At 39.1% G+C, this 24,129-nt stretch overlaps 1 protein-coding gene across 5 annotated transcripts in view; it reads right to left on the bottom strand.

Moving 5' to 3' along the window:
* Positions 1-24,129, bottom strand: part of sppl3 (signal peptide peptidase 3) — a 202,544-nt gene that overhangs the window by 4,903 nt on the left and 173,512 nt on the right. For all 5 annotated transcript variants that reach the window (XM_041202893.1, XM_041202896.1, XM_041202892.1 and 2 more), the window contains exons 7-10: positions 18,311-18,417; positions 12,564-12,727; positions 7,100-7,287; positions 5,646-5,755 (exon numbers count right to left, since the gene is read on the bottom strand). In XM_041202893.1, the coding sequence (XP_041058827.1) occupies positions 5,646-5,755; positions 7,100-7,287; positions 12,564-12,727; positions 18,311-18,417 (569 nt within the window). The remainder of the gene's footprint in view (positions 1-5,645; positions 5,756-7,099; positions 7,288-12,563; positions 12,728-18,310; positions 18,418-24,129) is intronic.

Below are 24,129 nucleotides of genomic sequence, written 5' to 3'. Positions count from 1 at the left end.
GGAGATATTTAAGCACTGAAGGCAGTAGAGAAAAGGGAGCCACAAATAGCATTTTTTAGACACTTATGGTTGCTTCCATAGCTGAGCATGGTAAATAGAAGTTGGATGAGTGAATGGTTGTAATCAATAATAATTTGCTGGAGCCAGTAGCTTCCCTGATAGCTGGGGAGGTCTGTGCATTCAGCCCAGTAGGAACAAACCTGCTAATACTATTGACACTATTAACACTATTCCTAGTGTTAGAGGACTGTTGGAAGAACAGGCAAGAGAAACTTAGGCCATTGAGTTAGAAAAGGGGGCAGAGAGGTGACCTGCAGCAGCATGCAAAATAGTTATGGGAACAGGAACGGCAAATCCACAATATTTAAATTGAATTCTGAATAGGGTAAAAGAACTCAATTCAAATTAGAAAATGGTAAATTTAAGATAGGTACAGTATCAGGAAATGCTTCTTCACAAACCTGGAATAGACTTCTAGGGAGCAGTGGAGGTGAAAAATCATAGAATCACTTATCAAGCAATTAGATGTTGAAATGGAGGGAACATACAAATTAGGAGCAGGAGTGGGCCACTCGGCCCCTCGAGCCTGCTCCGCCATTCAACAAGATCATGGCTGGTCTGAATGTAACCTCAACCCTACAATCCTGCCTGCCCCAGATAACCTTTCACCCCCTTGTTAATCAAGGATCTATCTTGCTCTGTCTTAAAAATATTCATAGACTCTGCTTCCACTGCCTTTTGAGGAAGAGATTTCCAAAGACTTTCAATGCTCAGAGAAAAAATTTCTCTTCATCTCGGTCTTAAATGATCCCTTATTTTTAAATAGTTCTAGATTCTCCCATAAGAAGAAACATCCTCTCCACATCCACCCTGTCAAGGCCCTTCAGGATCTTAAAGATTTCAATCAAGTCACCTCTTACACTTCTAAATTTCTGTGGATACAAACCTAACCTGTCCAACCTTTCCTCATAAGACAAGCTGCCCATTCCTGGTATTAGTCTAGCAAACTTTCTCTGAACTGCTTCTAACACATTTACATCTTTTAGATAAGGAGACCGGTACTGTACACAATACTCAAGATGTGATCTCGCCGATGCCCTGTACAACTGAAGCATAACCTCCTTACTTTTGTAATCAATCCCCCTCACAATAAATAACATCCTATTAGCTTTCCTAATTACCAGCTGTACTAGCCTACTAACCTTTTGTGATTCATGCACTAGGACACCCAGGTCTCCCTGAATCTCAGGGCTCTGCAATCTCTTGCCATTTAGATAATATGCTTCTTTTTTATTCTTCCTGCCAAAATGAACAATTTCACTTTTGCCCACATTATACGTCATTTGCCAGATCTTTGCCCACTCATTTAACCTATGCCACTTTGTAGTCTCCTTATGTCCTCTTCACAATTTACTTTCCTACCTATCTTTGCATCGTCAGCAAACTTAGCAACCACGCCTTCGGTTCCTTCATCCTAGTCATTTATATAAATTGTAAGAAGTTGAGACCCCAGCGGCACACCACTCGTCACATCCTGCCAACCAGAAAAGACCCATTTATGCTAATTCTCTGCTTCCTGTTAGCCAGCAATCTTCTATCCATGCCAATATTTTATCCCCTACACCATGAGCATTTATTTTCCGCAATAACTTTTGCAATGGCACTTTTATCAAATGCCTTCTGGAAATCTGAGTACGGTATATCTACCGATTCTCCGTTATACACAGCACATGTGACTCCTTCAAAGAACTCCAATAAATTGGTTAAACATGATTTCCCCTTTACAAAACCATGTTGACTCTGCCCGATTGCCTTGAATTTTTCTAAGTGCTCTGCTATAACATTTTTAATAGCAGCTTCTAACACTTTATGACAGATGCTAGGCTAACTAGCCTTAGTTCCTACTTCCTGTTTCTCACCTTTTTGAGTAAAGGAGTTACTTTTGCTATTTTCCAATCTAATAGAGCCTTCTCTGAACCTAGGGAATTTTGGAACATTAGAACCAATACATCAACTATCTCACCAGCCACTTCTTTCAAGGCCTTAGGGTGAAGTCCATCTGCACCTGGGGATTTCTCAGCCCACAGCACCAACAATTTGCTTAATACTACTTCCCTAGTGATTGTAATTTTCCTAAGTTCCTGCCTCTCTTCCATTTCCTGATTTACAGCTATTTCCAGGATTTTACTTGTGTCCTCTACTGTGAAGACCGAAGCAAAATACCTGTTTAATTCATTTGCCATCTCCTTGTTTTCTATTATCAATTCCCTAGATGCACTTTCTATAGGACCAATGCTCATTTTGTTAACTCTTTTCTTATTTAAATATCTATAGAAGCTCTTATTATCCATTTTTATACTACTAACTAGCTTTCTCTCATACTCTTAATTTTTCCCTCATTGATCTTTTTGTCATCCTTTGCTGTGCTTTAAATTCTTTCCAATCTTCTGGCCTGCCACTCGTCTTCGCATAATTATATACTTTTTCTTTAAGTTTGATACTGTCTTTTACTTTTTTTAGTTAACTACAGATGGCAGGCCCTGCCTTTGGAATTTTTCTTTCTCACTGGAATGCATTTGTTCTGTGTGTTCTGGAATATCCCTTTAAATATCAGCCACTGAATCTCTATTGACCAACCCCTTAACCTCATTGGCCAGTTTAGCTAGCTCTGCTTTCATTCCCTCATAATTGCCCTTATTTAAGTTTAAAATACTAGTTTTGGACGCACTTGTTTCGCCCTCAAAATGAATGCAAAATTCAATCGTATGGGACTGTTGGATATTTCTGCATAGATGAATTAGGATGGCCCAAATGGCTTTTTTATTTGTGGTTATCTCACATGATTCTTATTGTTCCCAAAATTATTTTCTTGGGCATACAAGTTGTTTCTTAGGTTTTTTTAAAGTTCAGTAGGTGTCATGACATACAATGTCACCACCAAATGCAACTTGTTTAGAACACACTTCCAGAACAATTTTCCTACAATCTCATAACCAGCAAAAGCTCAAATTGAAAACATTTTAGACATGCAGGTCCATACCCAATCATTAATTGCATGCTAGGAAAACAACTGCTACAGTAATATGGCTTGAGAGCCGTGACCAGGGTATTGGCAGCTTGGCTGTTCATCTGACATTTATGACCTTTCAACAGAAGGGAGAAGTTCAGGACTTGCAGGCTCCAAAGATTTGTGCAACAAAGGTGGTAGGCCACTGCCCACCTTGTGACTGCTGTATCCAAGTTCCTGGGGCTCTGCTTGGTTACACTTGGCCAGTAACTGTCTTGTTAAGGCATGTCTAGATTCTATGTTCTCTCTCACAGTAGGAGTCTGGCAAAAAACTTCTTCTGGAAAAGCTATTCTTAACGTCAGGCCTGAAGAATGGGGATTCTGAGGAAGTGCACCATACTGATGTTAACACAGCTTAAAGCCCTCTCTCCTGTCATGGGATCACTTCCATCTTTGCTGGTCACTTGTACAGGATTCCTACTCAGTCATAAATTGCATTCATCAGTGCACACCTAAATAACCAGAAAATGCCAGTGAATTAAAACTATCTTTTTACCGTCAGAGATGGAAGGTTACCAATCTTGGGTGTCATTATTTTCAGTGTAATAACTATAAAGCCAAGATTCTATGGAACCAACAGAGCTCTTTGAAAAATTACACTGACACTCTCAATCAATTTGATTCTGACTCCTTACCACAGTAAAATCAAGAGGTGTGAGATTAGCACTAAGAGGATGTCTTAGCACTCCATTCCCAAGCTTCACAACTATGACAGTATAGCTGTAGTCCAATATTGAAAACATATTTAAGGAGCTGTTAAGGCCTCTCTATGGATTTTTTAGCATCTGATTTCCAATACTTTTAATCAGAGGCACGCTTGCTGGCTCTCCTCTACATTAAAATTGAGCTAGTAGGTGAGCGTAGCGCTCTGTCTGTAAACACCTATGCCAAGTTTCTTTGTTGTTGGCGAAGTACAATATGGAGCTGGAATATTCTTGGTCTGCCAGTTGCACATTGGATTCTACAGGTTTAGTCCAAGATCACTCTGTATAATGTAACAGCATTTCTAGTATTTCTCCATTAATGAAGGAGCTGCATTAATCAATAGCAAGACTTTTTGCAACTTTGATCCACTTCCTCAGAAGAACAACAGGATGCAGATTTTTAATGAGGTGAAAATGTGTCAGAGAGCATAACTACTAAGTACAAGGAGCCACACGAAATATCAGCGTATCTATCCACTGTGTTCCAGGAAGGAAAAGGAGCTTAATCCCCCTGGCAGAATTGTAGCATTAAAAGTAAGTAGTCTCTCTTGCTGCAGAGCAGTATAGTTTATAAAGCATTCCAAACTTTTTAAGCAAACTAGGATAGTTTTTTTCTGCCATGTCAGAAGGGCATGCTGCTTGCATTGTCTCCTTTTCCTGGTGGAGAGTATTGCAGCTAATCCATTTCCACACACTAGCAACAGTAATAAAATGAAACACAATGGCTCTGATCACCCACAATTTCCATATTAACAATCCAGCCTGGTTTCTGCAGAAAATGTCTTTCTTTTGTCCTATCGTAAACTCCAGCTATTCAAATGATATAAAATCAAAGACAGAAGTTCTGATTGTTAATCAGTAACTGAGTTAAGATAAAGGCGATAAAAACAAAAAAACTGCGGATGCTGGAAATCCAAAACAAAAACAGAATTACCTGGAAAAACTCAGCAGGTCTGGCAGCATCGGCGGAGAAGAAAAGAGTTGACGTTTCGAGTCCTCATGACCCTTCGTTCTGTCGAAGGGTCATGAGGACTCGAAACGTCAACTCTTTTCTTCTCCGCCGATGCTGCCAGACCTGCTGAGTTTTTCCAGGTAATTCTGTTTTTGTTTAAGATAAATGCGACTTCGTTTTAGATACCAGGGCTTTATTATGCTCTTGAACCCAGACCATGTGTGCTTACTTGCTCATTAGCATTCTCGGTTTCATGCATGTTGCCTTGGTTACAAATAATTTTACAGAACTTTCTTCAAAGTTATTAAACAATATAGGAAAAGGCAACTTTTCCATGGTCTTTAGTTCTGGCAAGGATATCTAGTCTTTGTGCTTGGATTATGCAACTTTTGTCACAGGCAATTCCTTCTTTCACCCAATCACCTCATTAGTTGGTCCCTTAAAATGAACAGTAGAGATAAATAGACAACAATAACTTTACATATAAAAGTGCTGAAAGCTCATGCTTTAAAGGGGTGACAGTCATTGTTGCTGTGTCATCACATGAATTGGCAAAAAAGGGAACTTTACTCCACTGCATTCCTGCTTCAGCACTCAAGACAAAGCATCTCGTAAGAAAAAAAATGCTACATTTTCCCAGTGATTTGTAATTTTAAGGGAAGTTGGATTACATTGTGGTTGGATCAAGCCTCAAGAATTTAGGCAGGGTTTGCAAAATAATCTCAGCTGCATAAAAACACATGTCAGCAAGTAGCAAGCAAGAATTTACAATGCAAGAGTAACAATGCCGGATTAAGTTGGATAAGGATTGAGTGAAAAGAATTGGGGGTGCACAGGGGATGATTAACAAGCAGCTAAATAACTGAACATATACATATTTTCAGCAGATTGAAGGTTTATTTGGTTTTGATATTCTACTCACCTTTAGGTAAGCCATGGTAAGCAGGGGTAGCAGTGTAAATGGAACAAGGTACAGGAGTGCAGGCTGGGCAGCCCGATGAATTCTGGATGCTACAGTGGCTGTCAGAAGACCTAAATTAAAAGACTTAGATCATCAGAAAAAGGACAAGTTCTAAACAGATTACCACAGAAGATTTAATATTTTATTTAAAAATGTATATAGCTCTCCTTCATTTACCACTCCTAATGTATTTCTACAAATGGTGTGCTGAACAAAAATCACTGTCTCATAAGAAAACATCTAATATGGGTGGGTTACATTTCTGACCTGTGATTTTTACATTAAAAACCTATCAACTGTCTTGAACCTATCTCGCCCATAAACCCTCTAACTCTTCGTAAATTGAAAGAATTAGTACTGTAAGTTATTTCTTGCTCGTCGCTTTCCACCGCTAGCTTGCTGACTCCCCTACTTGCCTCTTACTCCTGCTCACTGCTCCCCTCCCACTCTCCGTTTCCTTCCAACTTTCCTCCCTCTTGGCACTTCTCTTTCCTGAACCCCGACAATGAGTGAGGGCTTGGGAGAGGGGCGACAAGAGAGAGGGAGCGAGAGAAGCTACGAGTGGAAGAGAGGGAGCAGGAGGGTCAGGGAGGGAGGCAACGAGTGGCAGTTTTAAAAAACTGTGCATGCTCAGTAATCATGCTAAAAGGAAAATGGCGGCAGCATTATTCGGGAGCTTCCCTAATTTACCAAACACGTTCAAAAGAAACTGCACAATTAACAACGCGTTTTAAACAGTGGCCACTTCTATATCGCAGTATCCTATTAGTGTGGAAGGAAGGGCATCTAGTCATTTGCACATTTTAGGACTTTGCGAAGCAAAACAGAATGAATAACTTCTGAAGTGCAGTCATAGTTATGTAGGCAGTGTAGCAGCCAAATTGCATGCTGCAAAATTCTACAGATGTCAGTGAGATTAACAAACAGTTAATTTGTTTTAGGGGTGTTGGGTGAGGGATGAATACTGGTTAGGACATCAGGAAAACTCAGTTGAAGTCAGATTTATTAACAATTAACTGACAATGCTACACTCCTTCAGTGACGCACTGAAGCACCAGCCTAGATATTGGATAAAACCTTGCAATGCAGCTTGAATCCACAAGCTAGTGACTCAAGATATATCCAAACCTAAACTTCTCCAAATAAAAGATACAGAGCAGCAAAAGTTGTAGGGTATGAGAGGTCAATAGTAACCCAAGCTTTACAGGTCAGAGAGAACAGGTTTATGTTAATTGGTTTAAACAGAATATCTAATTAGACAGTAACAGTTTAATACATAAATGAACAGCGTGAATGTCAGCATTTTGAACATTGCAAAGCCCTCATGTTACTGCCTCGATAGACTATCTTTGCTACTAGGAAACAATACTTTTTAAATAATTTATTTTTATTTTCATCGAATTACTTCCACTTACCTACGAAGTAACCAATCAAGGTGCAGTGGAAGTACGACACCTTTTGCATACGGCCAGGTATATTGGGCGGGAGGGCTTCGCTGTTAGATACTTTCTTATAGTTGTCATATCGAAGCACAAAGCACAACAGAAGCCCTGGCATGACGATGTCTCCAATTCCTAGCATAGAAAAGTGGGTGCCTGTGGAACTGTACACAAAAGGGCAAAGGGTGTTCAATACCATCCAAATCTTCACACAAAAACCTTGTATAACTTAACCTACTTTGGTGATTATAAATATTAAGGCTAAGCGTAATTTTTAAAAATTGGTTCAAAGATTGATAATTGTAACCTCCTAAAGTTGATTAAATTTAATTTAAATGTAATTAAATTTATTTTAACAAGATACTGATCATTGAAAACCTGTCACATGCTTGAACAATGTTATCCTGTAATAATGGATAGGTTAAACCTGATTTGTGCTCGAGCACAAGGCAGTAAAAATAGGTTGGGTCTGAAGACAATGAACTGCTGGTACTTTAAGCATGTTGTAGCTGTTTAGTTGGATTTGATATTAGTAGATCACCTACATTCACCAGCCATAACGATGATGCCAATTGGCAGACACTAGAAAGTTTTGAAATAAATATCTGTGATGGAAGCAGATTAGCAGACTAACTTTCTATATTATAACTTTAATCTTGAACTTTGGATGGACCAAAAACTGTGAATTTGGAAATAAAATTCACTCCAGCTAGATTCAAAGTTCCTTAACTATGTGGGGGAAGACAGACAACGAGTGAACATTATCTGGTGATACTTATTAGTTTCAAGATGAGGCATTAAGAGTTTGTTGATGGAAATAAATGATAGCAACTAATTAGATCAGATTTATTCAGCTAATGTCCCCAATTTTTTTGTAATTATAATGTTTGCAACTGCAAGAGAAGTTAGAACTTGTTACTGATTGCTGCAAACAAATCCTTAAATCAGAGAATGATTATGGACAGGAGGCCTTTCACCTGTTCAGTCCATGCTGGCTCTCTGCAACAGCAATCCAGCTAGCTCCACTCCTATGCCCCATTTGTAGTCCTGCAAATATCTTCCCTTCAAGTACTTACCTAATTTCCCTTTGAAATCCACCCTGGAAGCTGCCTCCACCACACACACTGGCAGTGCATAACCACTCATTGCGTAAAAAAAACCCTTTTTAATATAAATAATAATAGATGTATAGTAAGAAGAGGATTAAAGACCAAAAAGACACGCACATGGAGGTGGAGAACATGGCTGAGATACTAAATGAGTCTTTGCATCTGTCTTTATTGAGGAGGAAGATATAATTTAGAAAATTAGCATGACTGAGTGCTGCTATCATCACAGATATTTATTTCAAAGCTTCCTGGTGTCTGCCAATTGGCATTATCGTTATGCCTTGTGAATGCAGATGACCTACTAATAACAAACCCAAGCGTTTAAGGTATCTTCAGACCCAACCTATTTTAACTGCCTTGTGCACAAGCACAGATCAGGTTTAACTTATTCCTTATTACAGGATAATAATTGTTTAAGCATTTGACAGATTTTACCTCATGTCACCTTTGATTCTTTTGTCAATCCCCTTAAATCTGTATCCTCTAGCTATAGATCCCTCTGCCAATGGTAATAGTTTTATCTACTCTTTCCAGACCCCTCATGATTTTGAGTAATTTGGTCATATCTCCCGTCAACTTTCTCTGCTCCAAGGAGAAAAGCCCCAGCTTCTCTAATCTATACACGTAACTCAAATTCCTCGTCCCTTAGTCATTTGGCACTCCCGCCAAGACTTTCACATCCTTCCTAAAATTGGTGCCCAGAATTGGACAATACTCCAGTTGCTGTCAAGCCAATGTTTTATAAACATTCATCACAACTTCCTTGTTTATGTACTCCATGCCTCTATAAAGTCCAGGATCCCATATGCTTTTTTAACCACTTCCCAGAGTACCCTGGCACCTTCAATGATTTGTGCAAATATACTTGCAGGTTTCTGCAATCCCTTCAGAACGGTACCCTTCAGATTATACTGCTTCTCCTCTGTTCACCAAAATAGATCGTGTAAATTTCAAATCTGAGCTGGCTTTCCTGAATTAATTCACACATCCACTAATTTGGGATTATTGTTTCTAAAAGGTTCTCCACCATAAGGTTAAGTTGACTTGCCTGTAGTTGCTGAGTTTACCCTTTTCTGAACTAGAGTGCGATATGTGCAATTCTCCAGACTGGCACCACCCCTGTATCTAAGGAGGTTTAGAAGATTATAGTCAGTATCTCTACAATTTCAACCCTTACTTCCCTCGGGAAATTAGATGCATCCCACCTGAACTTGGTGACTTATCTAATTTTAACTAGAGACAGTCTTTGTAATGCCTCCTTTATCAATTTTTAGTTCTTCAGTATCTCAGCTACTTCCTGTTTTACTGTGACTTTGACAGTGCCTTCCTCCTCAATAAAGACAGATGCAAAGACTCATTTAGCACCTCAGCCATGTCCCTCTGCCTCCATGCGTGCATCTTCATTTTAGTCCTTAATCAGCTCCACCCCTCTTCTTACTACCCATTTATTACTTATATGCCTACAGAAGACTTTTTAATTCCAATGTTAGATGGTCTATTCTCAACCTCTCTTTGACTCTCTTATTTTGCTTTTCACTTCCCCTATGAACTTCCTATGTTTGTTTGGTTCTCATTTGTACAATCAACAACACCCGTCCCATTTTCTGCTTCATTTTACTCTCTCTCTTTAGTCAGCCAGAGAACTCGGTGGGAATGTATCTTGACTATACCAAATCATTAAACCTTTAAAGTTGTCAGTTGTTCAATTATCCTTTTGCTCATCAACCTCTGATTCCAATTTACCTGGGCCAGATCCATTCTCAGCCTGTTGAAGCTGACTCTCCTCCAATTCAGTATTTTTACGCTAGATTGCTCCTCGTCTTTTCTATAAATAATCTAAACCTTATGATAATACTGTGATCCCTAAATGTTGCTCTACTGACATTTGCTTCACTTAACCCACCACATTACTCAGAACCAGATCCAGCAAACGCTCCTTCCAGTTGGGTTGGAAATATATTGATGAGAAAGTTCTCCTGAAAACACTTCTGAAATTCTTACTCCTCTGTTCTTTTCACTATCCTAGTCTATATTATGATAACTGAAGTCCTCCAGCCATCACTACTCTATAGTTCTTATATCTATCGGCAATTTCTCTCCTCTATACCCTTCCCATTAGTTGGCTGCCTATATAATACATCCAGTAGTGTAACAGTACCTCTTATTATTTCTTAACTCTAACAGAATAGATTCTGTGACACCGTCAGAACTCCTCTCTTTCTCCAACATTGCAATATTATCCTTAATCAATTTTGCTACCCACCTTTTTTTTCCTGAACCTTGTATCCAGGAATATTTAGTACCAGTCCTACAGTTTTTGGGACCAGGTCTTTTATTTCCACAATTTCATATTCTCACATGGCTATTTGCACCTACAACTCAAGCACTGTAATTTATCTTAGATCTTTCTGTCTTCTCTCTCAGTCTGATCAATTTGCTGTGATTACTGGACAAAATTTCAATGGGCTCTGGCCAGGTTTAACAATACAACAATTAGCCAACAAGTGCTTATCAATTTGAGTGGTTGAGATAATTAAAATTCTGATCACCGGACTGAGAAATTATTTGTGCTTCCACTTCCAATTCCAAAAAAGCCACTAGTGTACTTCCTGGAGTACCTCATGTGCCAGTTTCCACATTGTGACAGGGAGCAGCTCCACAAATCCAGACTCGCAATTATATTAAATAAATTGCATCTATATAATGTCTGTAACATTGTAAAATATCCCAACGCACTTTACTGGAGCATTATCAAACTTTGACACTGAGCCACATTAGGAGAAATTAGGACAGGTCACCAAAAGATTGGTCAAAGAGGTGGGTTTTAAGGAGCATCTTTAGATGGGAGAAAAGAGGGGGAGATGTGGAGAAGGTTGGAGAGGAACTTCCAGAGCAGAGAGCCTCAGCTGCTGAAGATGCCAATGGAGGAACGATTAAAAATTGGGGAATATGCAAGACACCAAAATTGGAAGTGTGTAGATATTTTAAAATTGTGACATTGCCCGACTGGGAGCCAACCTAGGTCAGTGAACAAGAGGGTGGTAGGTGAACAGGGCTTAATGAGAGTTTGGATATAGGTAGCAGAGTTTTGGACTTGCTTAAGTTTATGGAGGGTGGAAGATGGGATGCTGACTAGGAGTGAGCTGGAATAGTCAACTTTGGAGGCATGGAAGACGGATTCAGCATCAGGTGAGCTGGTGGGGTAGAGTTGATGTTACAGAGATCAAGGTAGGGGGTCTTTGCAATAGAGCAAATGTGTGGTCAGATGATCATCTCTGAGTCAACTATGGCACCAAGGTTGAAACTGGGCTGGTTCAGTCTCAGATAGTTGCCAGAGGCTCAGTTGAAAGATTCTTAACAGGCCATCTTCTTGAATGACAAGTCACGTCGAGTTGCTTGCTCACTTCCAAAAGAAGTAGTTGATTTAGAAATCAATGATTTCAAAAGGAAATTGGGTGGGCGCTTGAAGGTAATAAACTTGCAGGGCTACTTGGATCGAGTGGGGGAGTGGGACTTACTGGATTGCTCCACAGGGAGCTGGCATGGACTGGCTGGTGAGAATGGCCTCCTCCTGTGCCGTAAATGACTCTATAACTCTACATCTGTTTAAAGGCAAATAATCAGAAGGATTCAGGGCAAAGCAAACTAAAGAAAGGTGGGTCTTGCTACCATACAGAAGATGTTCAGCCTCTGTTGTTTCATGACACACTGACTTAGCAAATGAAAATCCAGTTGCAAATCAGATGGACTTGGACAATTTAGTGGGTAACGGGCAGCAAAACCAAGGTTGCTATCAGTACTTGTGCAGGGAAAAGTTGTGATCACGCCAATTAACTCGATGAGAACTTAGAATAACTTTCTGCAAGGTGTACACAGATAATCACTTTGCAGCTGAAGCAATACGATAGCCAAAAGTTTCTTGCAGTTACTTTCAGATTTGTCTTCTAGAGCATAGATGACAAAGTGCATATTGAACTAGGTCTCCCAGCAAACATTTATTCAAATTATAGCAAGTAATAACCGGATCACAACTGGGCTGTAGCATTACTGAGGCTTAAATGGGTATTCTTCTGTGTACGTTGATTTCCGAAGTAAAGCTCACCTCTGTATTCCATTTAGGTCCAATCTATATCGCTATAAAGAACAGACAAACAATATCCCACAGCTCAACCCCACTTGTGTGACTTGAATGCTCTTACAGAAAATAAGTCCTTTGAAGACTCCGTTTATTCCTTCTGGTGAAATTAAGCTGATGTTCACAGTGAATGAGAATTCAGACTTCCCAAGAACATTCACATTCAGAACCAAGAATTCAGATCATATGCCCTTACCTTGGAAACACCAACTTCCCAGGTAGCGAGAGGCGAGGAACATCCCTTCCAACATTGGGTCCCAAGTGAAGTTTTCTTGATAGCACATCTAAAGGATTGTCAGCAGGCTGAGTGGCCACCTTCACCATCACATTGCTGTTGAAGATGTAAGCGGAGAAGAATACCTGAAAGGCAGAGGGGAGGAAGTTGGGGGTTGGTGTCATTCATTACTTAATCATAGAGTCATAGCATGGTTACAGCACAGAAGACACCATTTGGCCCATCAAGTCCATGCTAGCTCTCTACAAGGGCAATGGAGTTAGTCTCACTCCCTACCCCTTCTCTTTAGCCTTGCAATTTTTTTCCTTTCGAGTACTTAATTCCCTTTTGAAAATCGTGATGGAATCTGGTTCCAACACCTTTTCAGGCAGTGCATTCCAGATCATAACCACTCACTGCAAACAAGTTTTTTCCCTCATATCACATTTGCTTCTCCTTTCAATAACCTTAAATCTGTTTCCTCTGATTTTAGATCCTTCTGCTAATGGGGTTAGCTTCTCTTTAAGTACTCTGTCTAAGGCCACTTATGAGTTTGAACACCTCTATCAAATCTCCTCTCAACATTTTATTCTCTAAAGAGAACAACCCAGCTTCTCCAATCTATCTTTGTAACTGAAGTTCCACATCCCTGGAACCATTCTGTACTCCCCAAGGCCTGCACATACTAAAGTGTGGTGCCTAGAATGGATGCAATACTCTAGTTGTTGCTGGATTAGTATTTTATGAAATGTCACAAGGTTATGGCTCTTTAATTTTGAAAAAGTGATTTAAGCTGTCAACTGACTGGAGGTTTTGCAATTTGAAATGAGAGAACACAAACGACTTAAAAATGCAAGGCCACCTTCCAAGGTGAAGATGAAAAAACAAATAAGTCACCCTCAGGGGAGTGCGAAGAGAAAGACAATTCCCATCATTCAGAGGCCCATCAAAACTTGTCACTGTCTAAGGAAGATACATTAAAATGCAAATGCTAGGTATTAAAACAATGGCTGCCACTGACAGACCCACCCAAACCCCTGGGAAAAACACAATGACTGAAATATAACAGTCCAGGCTGCAGCCACTGCAGAGAGATTGCAACAAAGTTTTCAGCAGAGGAAACAGGCTGAAAGCTGGGCTCTCTCTCCCTCACTCTCTTTTAACACAAGTGCATTACTTGGTTCGGAAGCCAACTAGAAATCTACCAGTGGACTGAGATCTGGTAATAATTGCAACCTTCTTCTATATCAGACCATATCCAAGAAACCAGTTAATCCAAATCGGCTACAACATTTAAAAATCTACGCCTGAAGGACAATCAAAGGACACAACTGTATATTCTTTTAATTTGTTTTTATTGGATTCTGACTTCCCTTTTTTCTGATACCTGCTTATGTGCGGTGTTGTGATTTTATTACTTTTTTCCTTGGGTTTAGTGGTTAATAAATGTTCTCTCTCTTTAGCTCAAGAAAACCTTGTTTGATTGAATTCTTATTGCTCACAGCTTAAATAGTTAAATAAATACATTTGGATTCAGAAAAGACATATCCTCGTGAAAAAGAAACTGAAACCTTTGTTGTGATCATCTAAGGAGGCTGAATAGTGGGGAGCCAAATCATTCTGCCTCACCTGGTCATAACAAAAGGTTCATCATAACCTCTTTGTTTTTGTATATGCCTCTATTTATAAAGCCCAGGATTGTGCATGTTTCTTTCTCAACCTGCCCTGCTACCTTCAAACAATTTGGCCACATATAACCCAAGGTCTCTCTGTTCCTGCACTTCTTTTAGAATTCAGTTTATATTGCCTCTTTATTTCTTCCTATCAAAATATATCCCTTTGGACTACTGTGTTAAATTTCAATTTCCCACCAATTCCACCAGCCTGACTCTCTTCTCTTCAAGTCCATCACCATCCTCCTCACAGTCCACAATGTTTCCAAGTTTTGTGTCATCTTCAGATTTTGAAATTATTAGCTGTACACCAAAGTCATTAATGTACATCACGAAAAGCAGCATTTGGAGTTCCATTTTCATCAACCTACATCTTTCTCCAGTCCAAGTATCAACCATTTACCACTACTCTAGCTCCTTTTACTTAGCCAATTTCATATCCATGCTGCCACTGCCTCTTTTATTCCATGGGCTTCAAATGTGCTGACAAGCCTATTATTTGGCACTTTATCAAATGCTTTTTAGAAGTCCATATACACCACATCAACTACATTTTCCTCATCGGCCTTCCCTGTTACCTGATCAAAAAAAACTCAATCAAGTTAGTTAAAAACAATTTACTTTAACATATCTTTGCTAGCTTTCCTAAATTAATTCACACTTGTCCAAGTGGCTGTTAATTTTGTCCTGGATTATTGTTTCTAAAAGCTGCCTCACCAAGACAAAATTGACTGTCATGTAGTTGCTGGGTTTATCCTTTATTGAAAAGGGTGTAACTTTTGAAGTTCTCCAGCCCTTTGGCACCACCCTTGTATATCAGGATTGGAAGAAGATTATGACCAGTACCTATGCAGTACCTATCCCTACTTCCTTCAGCTTCCTCAGATGCATTCTATCTGGTTCTGGTGACTTATCAACTTAAGTACAGCCAACCTTTTTAATGCTCCCTCTATCAACTTTCAGCCCATCCATTATCTCAACTGCCTCCCCTTTTACTGTGGCCTTGATAGTATTTCCTTTCTTCGTAAAGGCAGGTGCAAAGTACTCATTTAGCACTTCACCCATGAAGTGCCTCCACGTGTAGGTCTCCTTTTTGGTCTCTAAGTGGCCCCTCTCCTCCCCTTAATACTGGTCTTCTATATTTATATGCCTATAGAAGATTTTTGGATTCCTTTTTTATGTTAGCTGCTAGTCTATTTTCATAATCTCTCTTTGCCTATCATACATCTCTATTCACATCTACTTTCAACCTATTCATTTTTACTTGTATTACCAACCTGATATACATTAATCTTGTTAATTGTATATTGTGTTTCATTTATATAAAAAAGCGTATAAAGATTTGGATCCAGTTATATCCTTCACCAACTAGCTTTCTGGATTATAACAATCTTATTCTCCATCTCTTTCATCATTCAGGGAGATCTGCTTTAGCTTGCCCTACTTTTCTCCCTTGTGGGAATGTATCTAGACTGTACCAAAAATATCTATTCTTCAAAAAATGATTAAGTTTTTGCTTGCTAATCTTCGATTCCAATTTACCCAGGACAAATCTGCTCTCAACCCGTTGAGATTGGCCTTCCTCCAATTAAGTATTTTTACTCTAGATTGCCTCTGTTCTTTTCCTAGTTAATCCAAATCGAATGATACAATGATCAGCGTTCTCAAAATGTTCCCATTCTGTCTGACACTTGTTCTAGTTTACCCACTTTAATCGCAGAACAAAATCCAGCAATGCCTCCTTCCTCATTGGGCTGGAAAAAATGGATCAGGAAAGTTCTCCTGAACACACTTCAAAAATGCTTTCTCCTCTCTCCCAATCCTAGTCTCTATTTAGATAACTGAAATCCCCCAATGAAACACTACTCTACAGTTCTTGTACCTTTCTGTAATATCCCTGTAAATTTGCTCCTTTATATTCTTCCCATTTATAATGGTCAATAGCATAATTGCACCTCTACTATTTCTTAACTCTAACCAAACAGATTCTGTCCTTGACCCCTCTAGGAGATCCATACTCTCTAGCCCTGCAATATTCTCAAGTTGAACTCCACTCCTTCTTTCCTTCCCCATCTTAACACGCTGCATTTAGTATTCAATCCTGCCTTTCTTGGAGCCAAGTTCCTATCATCACCACTATATCGTATCCCAGTCTTTGTGCATTTACACACACTCAACGAACTCCAGTGATGTGCGTAGCACAAACTGTATATGTTCAGAAATAAATTTATTTATTTTTCAGTTGGCTGATTTATCACAATTAACCATCTGAAAAATTCACATTTCTTCTTTGTAGCTTAGAACATTGACGCAGAAGACTGAACAAACAGCTAACAATGTTACTATAGTTTTTCAGATAGACAATATATGACTTCAGTTCTAGCTTCAAATAGAAAGCACATCCCCCTGCACATGCTGCCACTTTCCTACTTCTAGTCAAACTGCTAAAACCACTGAAAAGTTAATTAATCACAAACACATTTAACACTGTGTGAAGCCTGAACTTACTGTTCTCGAGGAATAATCATTATTAAGCTATTTAAATGAGACATTGTGTAACGTAGGACTCGACAGGAGAAGTCTAATGAGCCATTATATCTTTCAGTTGATGTTGAATAATGATGCAAAACTATAGGCAGACTGATGGCTTGCTTAATCATGCAGTTGAGTCAACACTGTGTCTGTCAATCTGACGCTATCATCAACTCAGAAGACAGAAGAGAAACTACACAGTTTAGACTTAACCGAATATACGGATAAACTGCCCCAGAGCCAGAGGACGACAATATTGGTGAATTCAAAAAGGAACAGGATAGAGTTTTGGCAGAGTAGCTAATGGAGCATGAGATATGGAGAAAGACACATCGGTTATAGAATTCCAAGACTGGCCACATGGACTACAATGGTATTGATATTCCAACAAAATGTAGCTAAAAGAGTTATTTTATCACCACTGACTTTTTCAAAACTTTAAAAAAATGCTTGCAGCATAGCAGTTGTAATTAAGTTTTTATTTTAGGAAATGTAAGTATAATATGTAATGCACAGACCCAGAACGTCATTAGACACAAAGATATAAATGTGGTCATCCATTACTACAAGTGTTGTTTGGCATCAAACCCAGTGCAGGGGAGCCCAGATGGTGAATTTATTGTAATCGTGCTTAGTTGACACAGAGTATGACATTATGTATCACAATGTCATTATTCAGTAAAGGATTTAAATCAAGACAGAAGGGGTACGATATCAAAGAACACTGTGTTCAAACTCAAGATGACGGTTTAATGACAAAATGGTTACAGCTATCACTGATCTTCTGAATAGATTTTGATGTATTTGTGAAGGTGACACTCTGTACCTTGTAAACAATTTTGGGCAAGGTTGCAGTCGCTGTTCCAAAGTCATTATTAAATTGGCCAATAGAAACTCTCTGAATTACACATCAGCTAAATTAGCTGCATGGTATTAAGCTGCACCAACTCAAAACAGTATTTTGTGTGATCTTGAATCAGAGTTTCTTTAACCCTGGGGGAAATCCTCCTCAGGGTTCAAGGTTCTATTCAGGAACCTTGATGGAAGTCTGCTAATGGAATTCAAGTGAAAAGAGTGATCAGGCTTGACTGTAACCACCCTTCAGATGATTGACCCATTGGCATTGTCAAGGGTCATACATGAGAAATGGCCATTTGGTTAATGTACCAGGAAACCATTGCTACGCATGGAATTCTGCTCCAACATAACTCACCATCTTCAGAGAGACAGTAGGGGAGTGAACCAGGGAAAATCTTTTGTAAAAAAAAAAAATTGCTAACCAAAGCCTCCCAAACTTAACGTTTACATATTATATCAATGACATCTAATTATTTGCCGACATGCATTGAGGTCACTGTATTTTCATTCTACATTGGAGATTTTAAACACACTAATTTTAATGTGTCTTCTCCATGCAAAAGCACAAAGATAAAAAGTTGAGGGAACATGTTTAAAATTATGTAGTTAATAACAAAGCTGTAAAGAGCAAAGCTGTTACACAAGCAATGTTTAAATGCAACTTACCCAGAAGACATCATAAATGAGGAGTCCAGAAAGAAGCAAGCAGGAAACTTTAAGACTTGGTAATCGTACAAAAGCGATCATGGCCACGCAGAGCCCCATTGCCAAAGCTGCAGAAAACACAAAAAATTCATTAGCAAACTGCAAAGTTAGAACAGCAATTTCTGAGTTAGTGTGTTAAATACTGAAAAAAATCAATAAACTAGGTCTCCAAAAATATTAATTTAATGTACAATTAATGGAAATTAGTTATTTATTTTCAATGGTTCCCACAGATGTCTGATTCATTGGGAAGATAGATACTTTTGGAAGGGACTTACTGGAAAAGTTTACAGCCAGTTCCTTTCCTTTTCAGGGAGTTCTATACATGTGTAATTTTCATATCGTGCCAGCAGAGATATTCAAGTCATTGGAATGATTTGAGCAGACCACCCATTTTTAGCCAGAACTGTTATTCAGTGCAAGTGGCTTTCATTTCTAAGTATTATGTTTTCATTTTTTGTTTTGGTGGTGCTAATTGAGTAATAACTATTGGCCATGATAGCAAAAATACTCTGCTTTTAGAATACCACCATGGATCCTTATACATTCGCTGAACAGGCAGTTTGATATCTCAAATGATACCTTCAACAATGTAGCACTCACTCAGTCCTGCATTAAAATGTCAACCTAGATTATATACTCAAGTCCAAGAGAATGGATTGAACAATCTATGATTCAGGTTATTTTTTAAACTGAAATTTGGACTGTTTCTCTTCCTCATTCCGATCAAGATGAAAACAAAACAAAAATGACACTAAAATAGATTTAAATTATTGGACAAAATCAACATTGGGATAAATAAATAGTGCTTTAAAAAATGAAGGGAATAAAATGAGTACAGGAAGTCTTAGAAATGAAGCCGCGAGTGGCAATGTGCAAGTGCTGAGTGCAAAGGCAATTAAAAAACCAAAAAATATTAGGAAACTAGTCAGAGAAGTGGTACTCAGAATAAATAGGCATAATAAGGTAAAAATCTAGAGGCTTTAAAATTCACCAATCTTATCATATCTCCTTGTACAATTCTGGTCAGTGTGGGAATCATTACAAGTGCTATGAGGAAAGATTAAAGAAACAAAAGTCTTACAGTATACTTACAGAATAAAGAGAAAGTTATGGGGGCACAAATCAAGTCATATTGAAAAAAACAGACTTGGTGAAGCTAAAATATTACTTCAGGATAACGAAGGATCAAAGGATATAAATTTAAAATACTGTTCTATATTACTGAGCTAAATGTTTCACAGTTCTAGGCATTAATATTCAATTGGAAATGCAAGATTTTCTCCTCAGAGTTCTGAAAAGATAGGAATGCATTAATCAGTTCGACCAACCATTTTAAGTGTCAGACAGGCTTACACATCTATTTTGTGGAATTTCTGGAATTAGACTTCACAGATTGAAAAGTTGCAAACATTGATAATGTAGCATTTTTGCACGATTCAATGAGCAGATGTGGTAAACAACGAGGAGGATAGTAGATTTCAGGAGGACACAGACAGACTTGTCAAATAGGCAGGTAATGCAGAGAAATGTGAGGTGATGCATTTTGGAAGGAAAAATGAAAGGGAATACAAGTTAAGTGGTACAATTTTAATGAAGTGCAGGAGCAGAGAGACCTGGAGGTATACGTATACAAATCTCTGAAGGTTGCAGGAGAAGTAGAGAAAGTTTTGTAAGTAGAGGAACAGAGTACAAAAGAAAGGAGGTTATGGTAAACCTTTACAAAACACTGATTGGGCCTCATCTGGAATATTCTGGACACCATACTTTAGGAAAAGGTGTCCAGGCCTTCAAGGAGGTGCAGAGAAGACATTTTAGAATGATTACTGAAGTTCCTCATCCCTGCTATGTAGGGAGACAAGAGAAACTAGGATCGTCACCTGCAAAACAGAAATAGTAACAGGGGGATGTAATTGAGGTGCTCAATATTGAGGAGTTTTGATAGAGTACGTAGAGAGAACCATTGTCACTGGAAGGTGAGACAGCAACAATAAGACGAGAACATTAGGGGTAAGTAAAGGGGGTCTTTTATGTAGTGAGTTATGATCTGGAATGTGCTACCTGAAAAGGTGGCTGAAAGGAATTCAACAGTAACTTTCAGAAGAGAATTAGATAAAATAATTGAAAAAAAGCAAGTGAGTGAGACTAATCGGATAGCTCTTTCAAAGTGTCAGCAGAGACACTGGTCTGAATGTCCTCCTACTGTGCTGTATGATTCTAATGACTAAGATCCATACAATTTCATTTGCTACCGAGGAATTTAACATGCAATACTCTTGGAATCATTTCACATCTTGGAAACATTTTTGCATATTTCAAACAGGAGAAATCTACATAATTGTGAATAGTAATTATAATGCTATGCCTACTCATTTTGACAAAATGATATGGGTCACATTTAAGAATACGGCATGCAGAACAACAGTAATCACTTTATAAAATGAAAATATCATGTTAATGCAAATTTCTAACCATTTCATCAAGATAATGCATTAAAGAATTCTTTCTCCATATTCCCTCAAGTAATTAAAAAAAATCTCATTTCATATCTCAAAACAGACAGATCATTAACAACACAAGTGCTAGTGCAGATAGCCATAGGAGTTCTAGCTTTCCAAAGAGCTGCAGGACCTGTCCTCAGTGAATGTCACCCATCAAAACAACGAATTTTTACTGTCCTTTCTTCCTCTTCTGAAAGCATGAATTCATACTGATGGTGCCAGTAGCATCACAGTGCCTCACCTAACTGACCATTTTTGTTGTGTGAGCCCAGGAAGCAATATTCAACCAAGGAGGGCGCTGCATCAAGGACATGATCCTGCTCTCTCCAGCTCTCCATATAAGCGTATTTTCCAGCACCTGTCAATGGATACTGTTGAGTAGAATTCTGGTTGACTTCTCCCCTTAACCCTGATTCACTGAGGCCAACTGTAGAAGCCCAACCATAGAAACTCAACTGTTACCCCAATTGAGATAAAGCTAACTCAGTACACCAAAGAATCTTTCTGGGCCCAGTGGTGACAATGAAGTTATCAACCAATAAAAATGAGAACAACTGCAGTTGTAGTTTGGGGAAGATTTATGCCAGGATATGTCTATTTTAATTTCCATGGGTGATTTGTAGAATATCTATATCTTAACTTCCACACCTTTATTTTTTTCTCAAACTTCCTTAGGCCCAAGTCTCCTATCTCCTGCTCTGTCACATCATGATTTTATTTCTTCCTTCTCAATGCCAGCTGCCTCAGTTTCCAACCTCAATGATCTTTGCATCCAGCACTGGAGGCAATTCATACTCATGTACTTCCCATTCCACTCACCACACCCACTCTACGCCTTTGGATTCTACCAGAGGATCAATTACTGTCTGTCTACATTTCCCTCCAAAGTGTTCATTTACTCTCAAAAAAGAAAAGGCCCTGGTGATCCAGGCTTTGAATGAAATTTGGCTCACTGGTGACAACACCTTTCTCCTTAAAGCTTTCCCGTCTGGTTAGATTTTCCACCATCTGCACTGCTGAAACTGTCTCATCAACACACCACTCCTTGGTCTCTCCTCACACTTTTCAGATGCCTCCTCCTCCTCCCACCACCTCATCTTGCTCCAGCCTTTAATTGTACATTAAGATCCATGCTGCCACTGGCCCTTCAGTTCCATTCCTAGTTTTTCCAAGAGATCTTCACCCTTTTTTCATTCCTCAACTCCTGCATTGACTCCTCATCCTTGGTAATTTCCAACTCCATTTCAGTTTCACTTGCTCTTTTCTCAGAATTCACTGTCTTCCTCTCAACTATAAGCACCCCACCCCGCATATAAACTCTGCTACCCATTTGACAGCCTCTCCATGATCTTGCCAACTCCTGCAGTCCCTCTACTTTCACCATCTCCATCAGTAATAAGAACATCTCCAGCAACTTCATTGTACTTTCACATTCCCTTGCCAAACTCATTTGCTTTAGGATTTGTCCCTTGAATAAAACTGTTTCCCAAGTCATTTCCAATGCACTTTCAAACTCCCAATTGCAAAATTAGTTGAATTGGCTTAATGGAGCCAACACAATACACAGGAATTCAGAAAAGAAAATACTGCAGATTCTGGAAATCTGAAATAAAAACAGAAAATGCTGGAAATACTCAGCAGGTCTGGCAGCATCTGTAGAGAGAGAAACAGAGTTAATATTTCGGGCTAATGAACTTTCATTAGAACCCAGAACCGGTGCTACCAGGCCTGGTGTTTCCAGCATTTTCTATTTTCATTACACGTGAATTTAAGCCAACTGAATAAGATTCTCTTCTACTTCCAAGTGGGTGAAAACAAGGCAGCACTATCATTCATGGCTCCTTCCTACAGCAACAGCACCACTATTGTTATGGAAGTTCATCCAGACTTTTTGCATCTATGATGCCATACATGACACTGAGATAAGTTTTCAACCACATAATCCCTCCATCTTCAAGACTGCTTATGTTTACCTCCAATAATAGACATTTCAACTCTACCCTTGCCTCAGTTCATCCACTGGCAAAACCCTCATTCGCGCCTTTTGTGACCTCTGTCTTTGACTTTTCTAATGCTCTCCTCACCTACCAGCCATCTTCCACCATACATAAACTTTCATCCATGTCCATGTCCTAATTCAGACCAAGTCCATTCAACCAACACCCCTGTGTTCACTGACTACATTGACACACAGTTAAGCAATGTCCCCATTTTGAAATTTTCTTTCTGGTCTTCAAATCTCTCCATCATCTCAATCCTTCCTATTTCTACAACCTTCTCCATTACAACAAATAATTAGGAAGACAAATGGAATGCTGGCTTTTATTGTATAAAAGCAGAGAAGTCTTGCTACAACTGTACATGGTATTGGTGAGACTGCACCTAGAGTACAGTGTATAGTTTTAGTCTCCTTATTTAAGGAGAGTTTTACTTGCATTGGAAGTAGTTCAGAGAAGGTTCGCTCGGTTGATTCCTGGGATGAAAGTATTCTTTACCGAGGAAAAGTTGAGCCTATAACCATTGGAGTTTAGAAGAATGAGAGATCTTTTGAAAAATATAAGATTCTGAAGGGGTTTGACAGGGTGAATGCTGAAAGGATGTTTCCCTCATGGGGGAATCTAGAACTGTGGGGGTTTGGGGGAGGCACAGTTTAATAACAAGTGGTCTCCCATTTAAAACTGAAATGAAAAATCCTCTGAGATGGTCATTAGTCTTTCCAATCCTCTTCTCCAGAGAGCAGTGGAGGTTGGGCCATTGAATATATTCAAAGCTGAGTTGGACAGATTTTTGATCTACAAGGATGTCAGGGTTATGGTGGGCAGGCAGGAAAGCAGAGTTAAGGCCACAATCAGATCAACCGCAATCTTACTGAAGGATGGCGCGGGCTTGATGGCCTGAATGGCCTACAGCTGCTCCTATTTCTTATGATCTTATTCCTACAACCCTTCAATATCTCTGCACTCCTCCAATTCTGGACTCTTGAGCAGCCCAGATTTCCTTTGCCCCATCATTGGCAGCCATGCCTTCAACTGCCCAGGTCCAAAGCTCTAGAATTACCCTTCTAAATCTCTGCCTTTTTGTCTCTCCCTTTAAGATGCTCCTTAAAACCTATTCTTTGGTCAAATTTTTAATGCTGTGTCTTAATAGCTCCTTACATGGTGCGGTGTCAAATTTTCTTTCAGAACATTTCAACGAAGTGCTTTGGGACATTTTGCTGTTAAATGTGCTATATAAATGCAAGCTTTTGTTCAAGTATGATTATAGCATATGGAGCTTAAA

Source organism: Carcharodon carcharias, chromosome 13 (genome assembly GCF_017639515.1).
Source record: "Carcharodon carcharias isolate sCarCar2 chromosome 13, sCarCar2.pri, whole genome shotgun sequence".
NCBI classification, from domain to species: domain Eukaryota; kingdom Metazoa; phylum Chordata; class Chondrichthyes; order Lamniformes; family Lamnidae; genus Carcharodon; species Carcharodon carcharias.
This window is presented reverse-complemented; position numbering and strand designations above follow the sequence as displayed.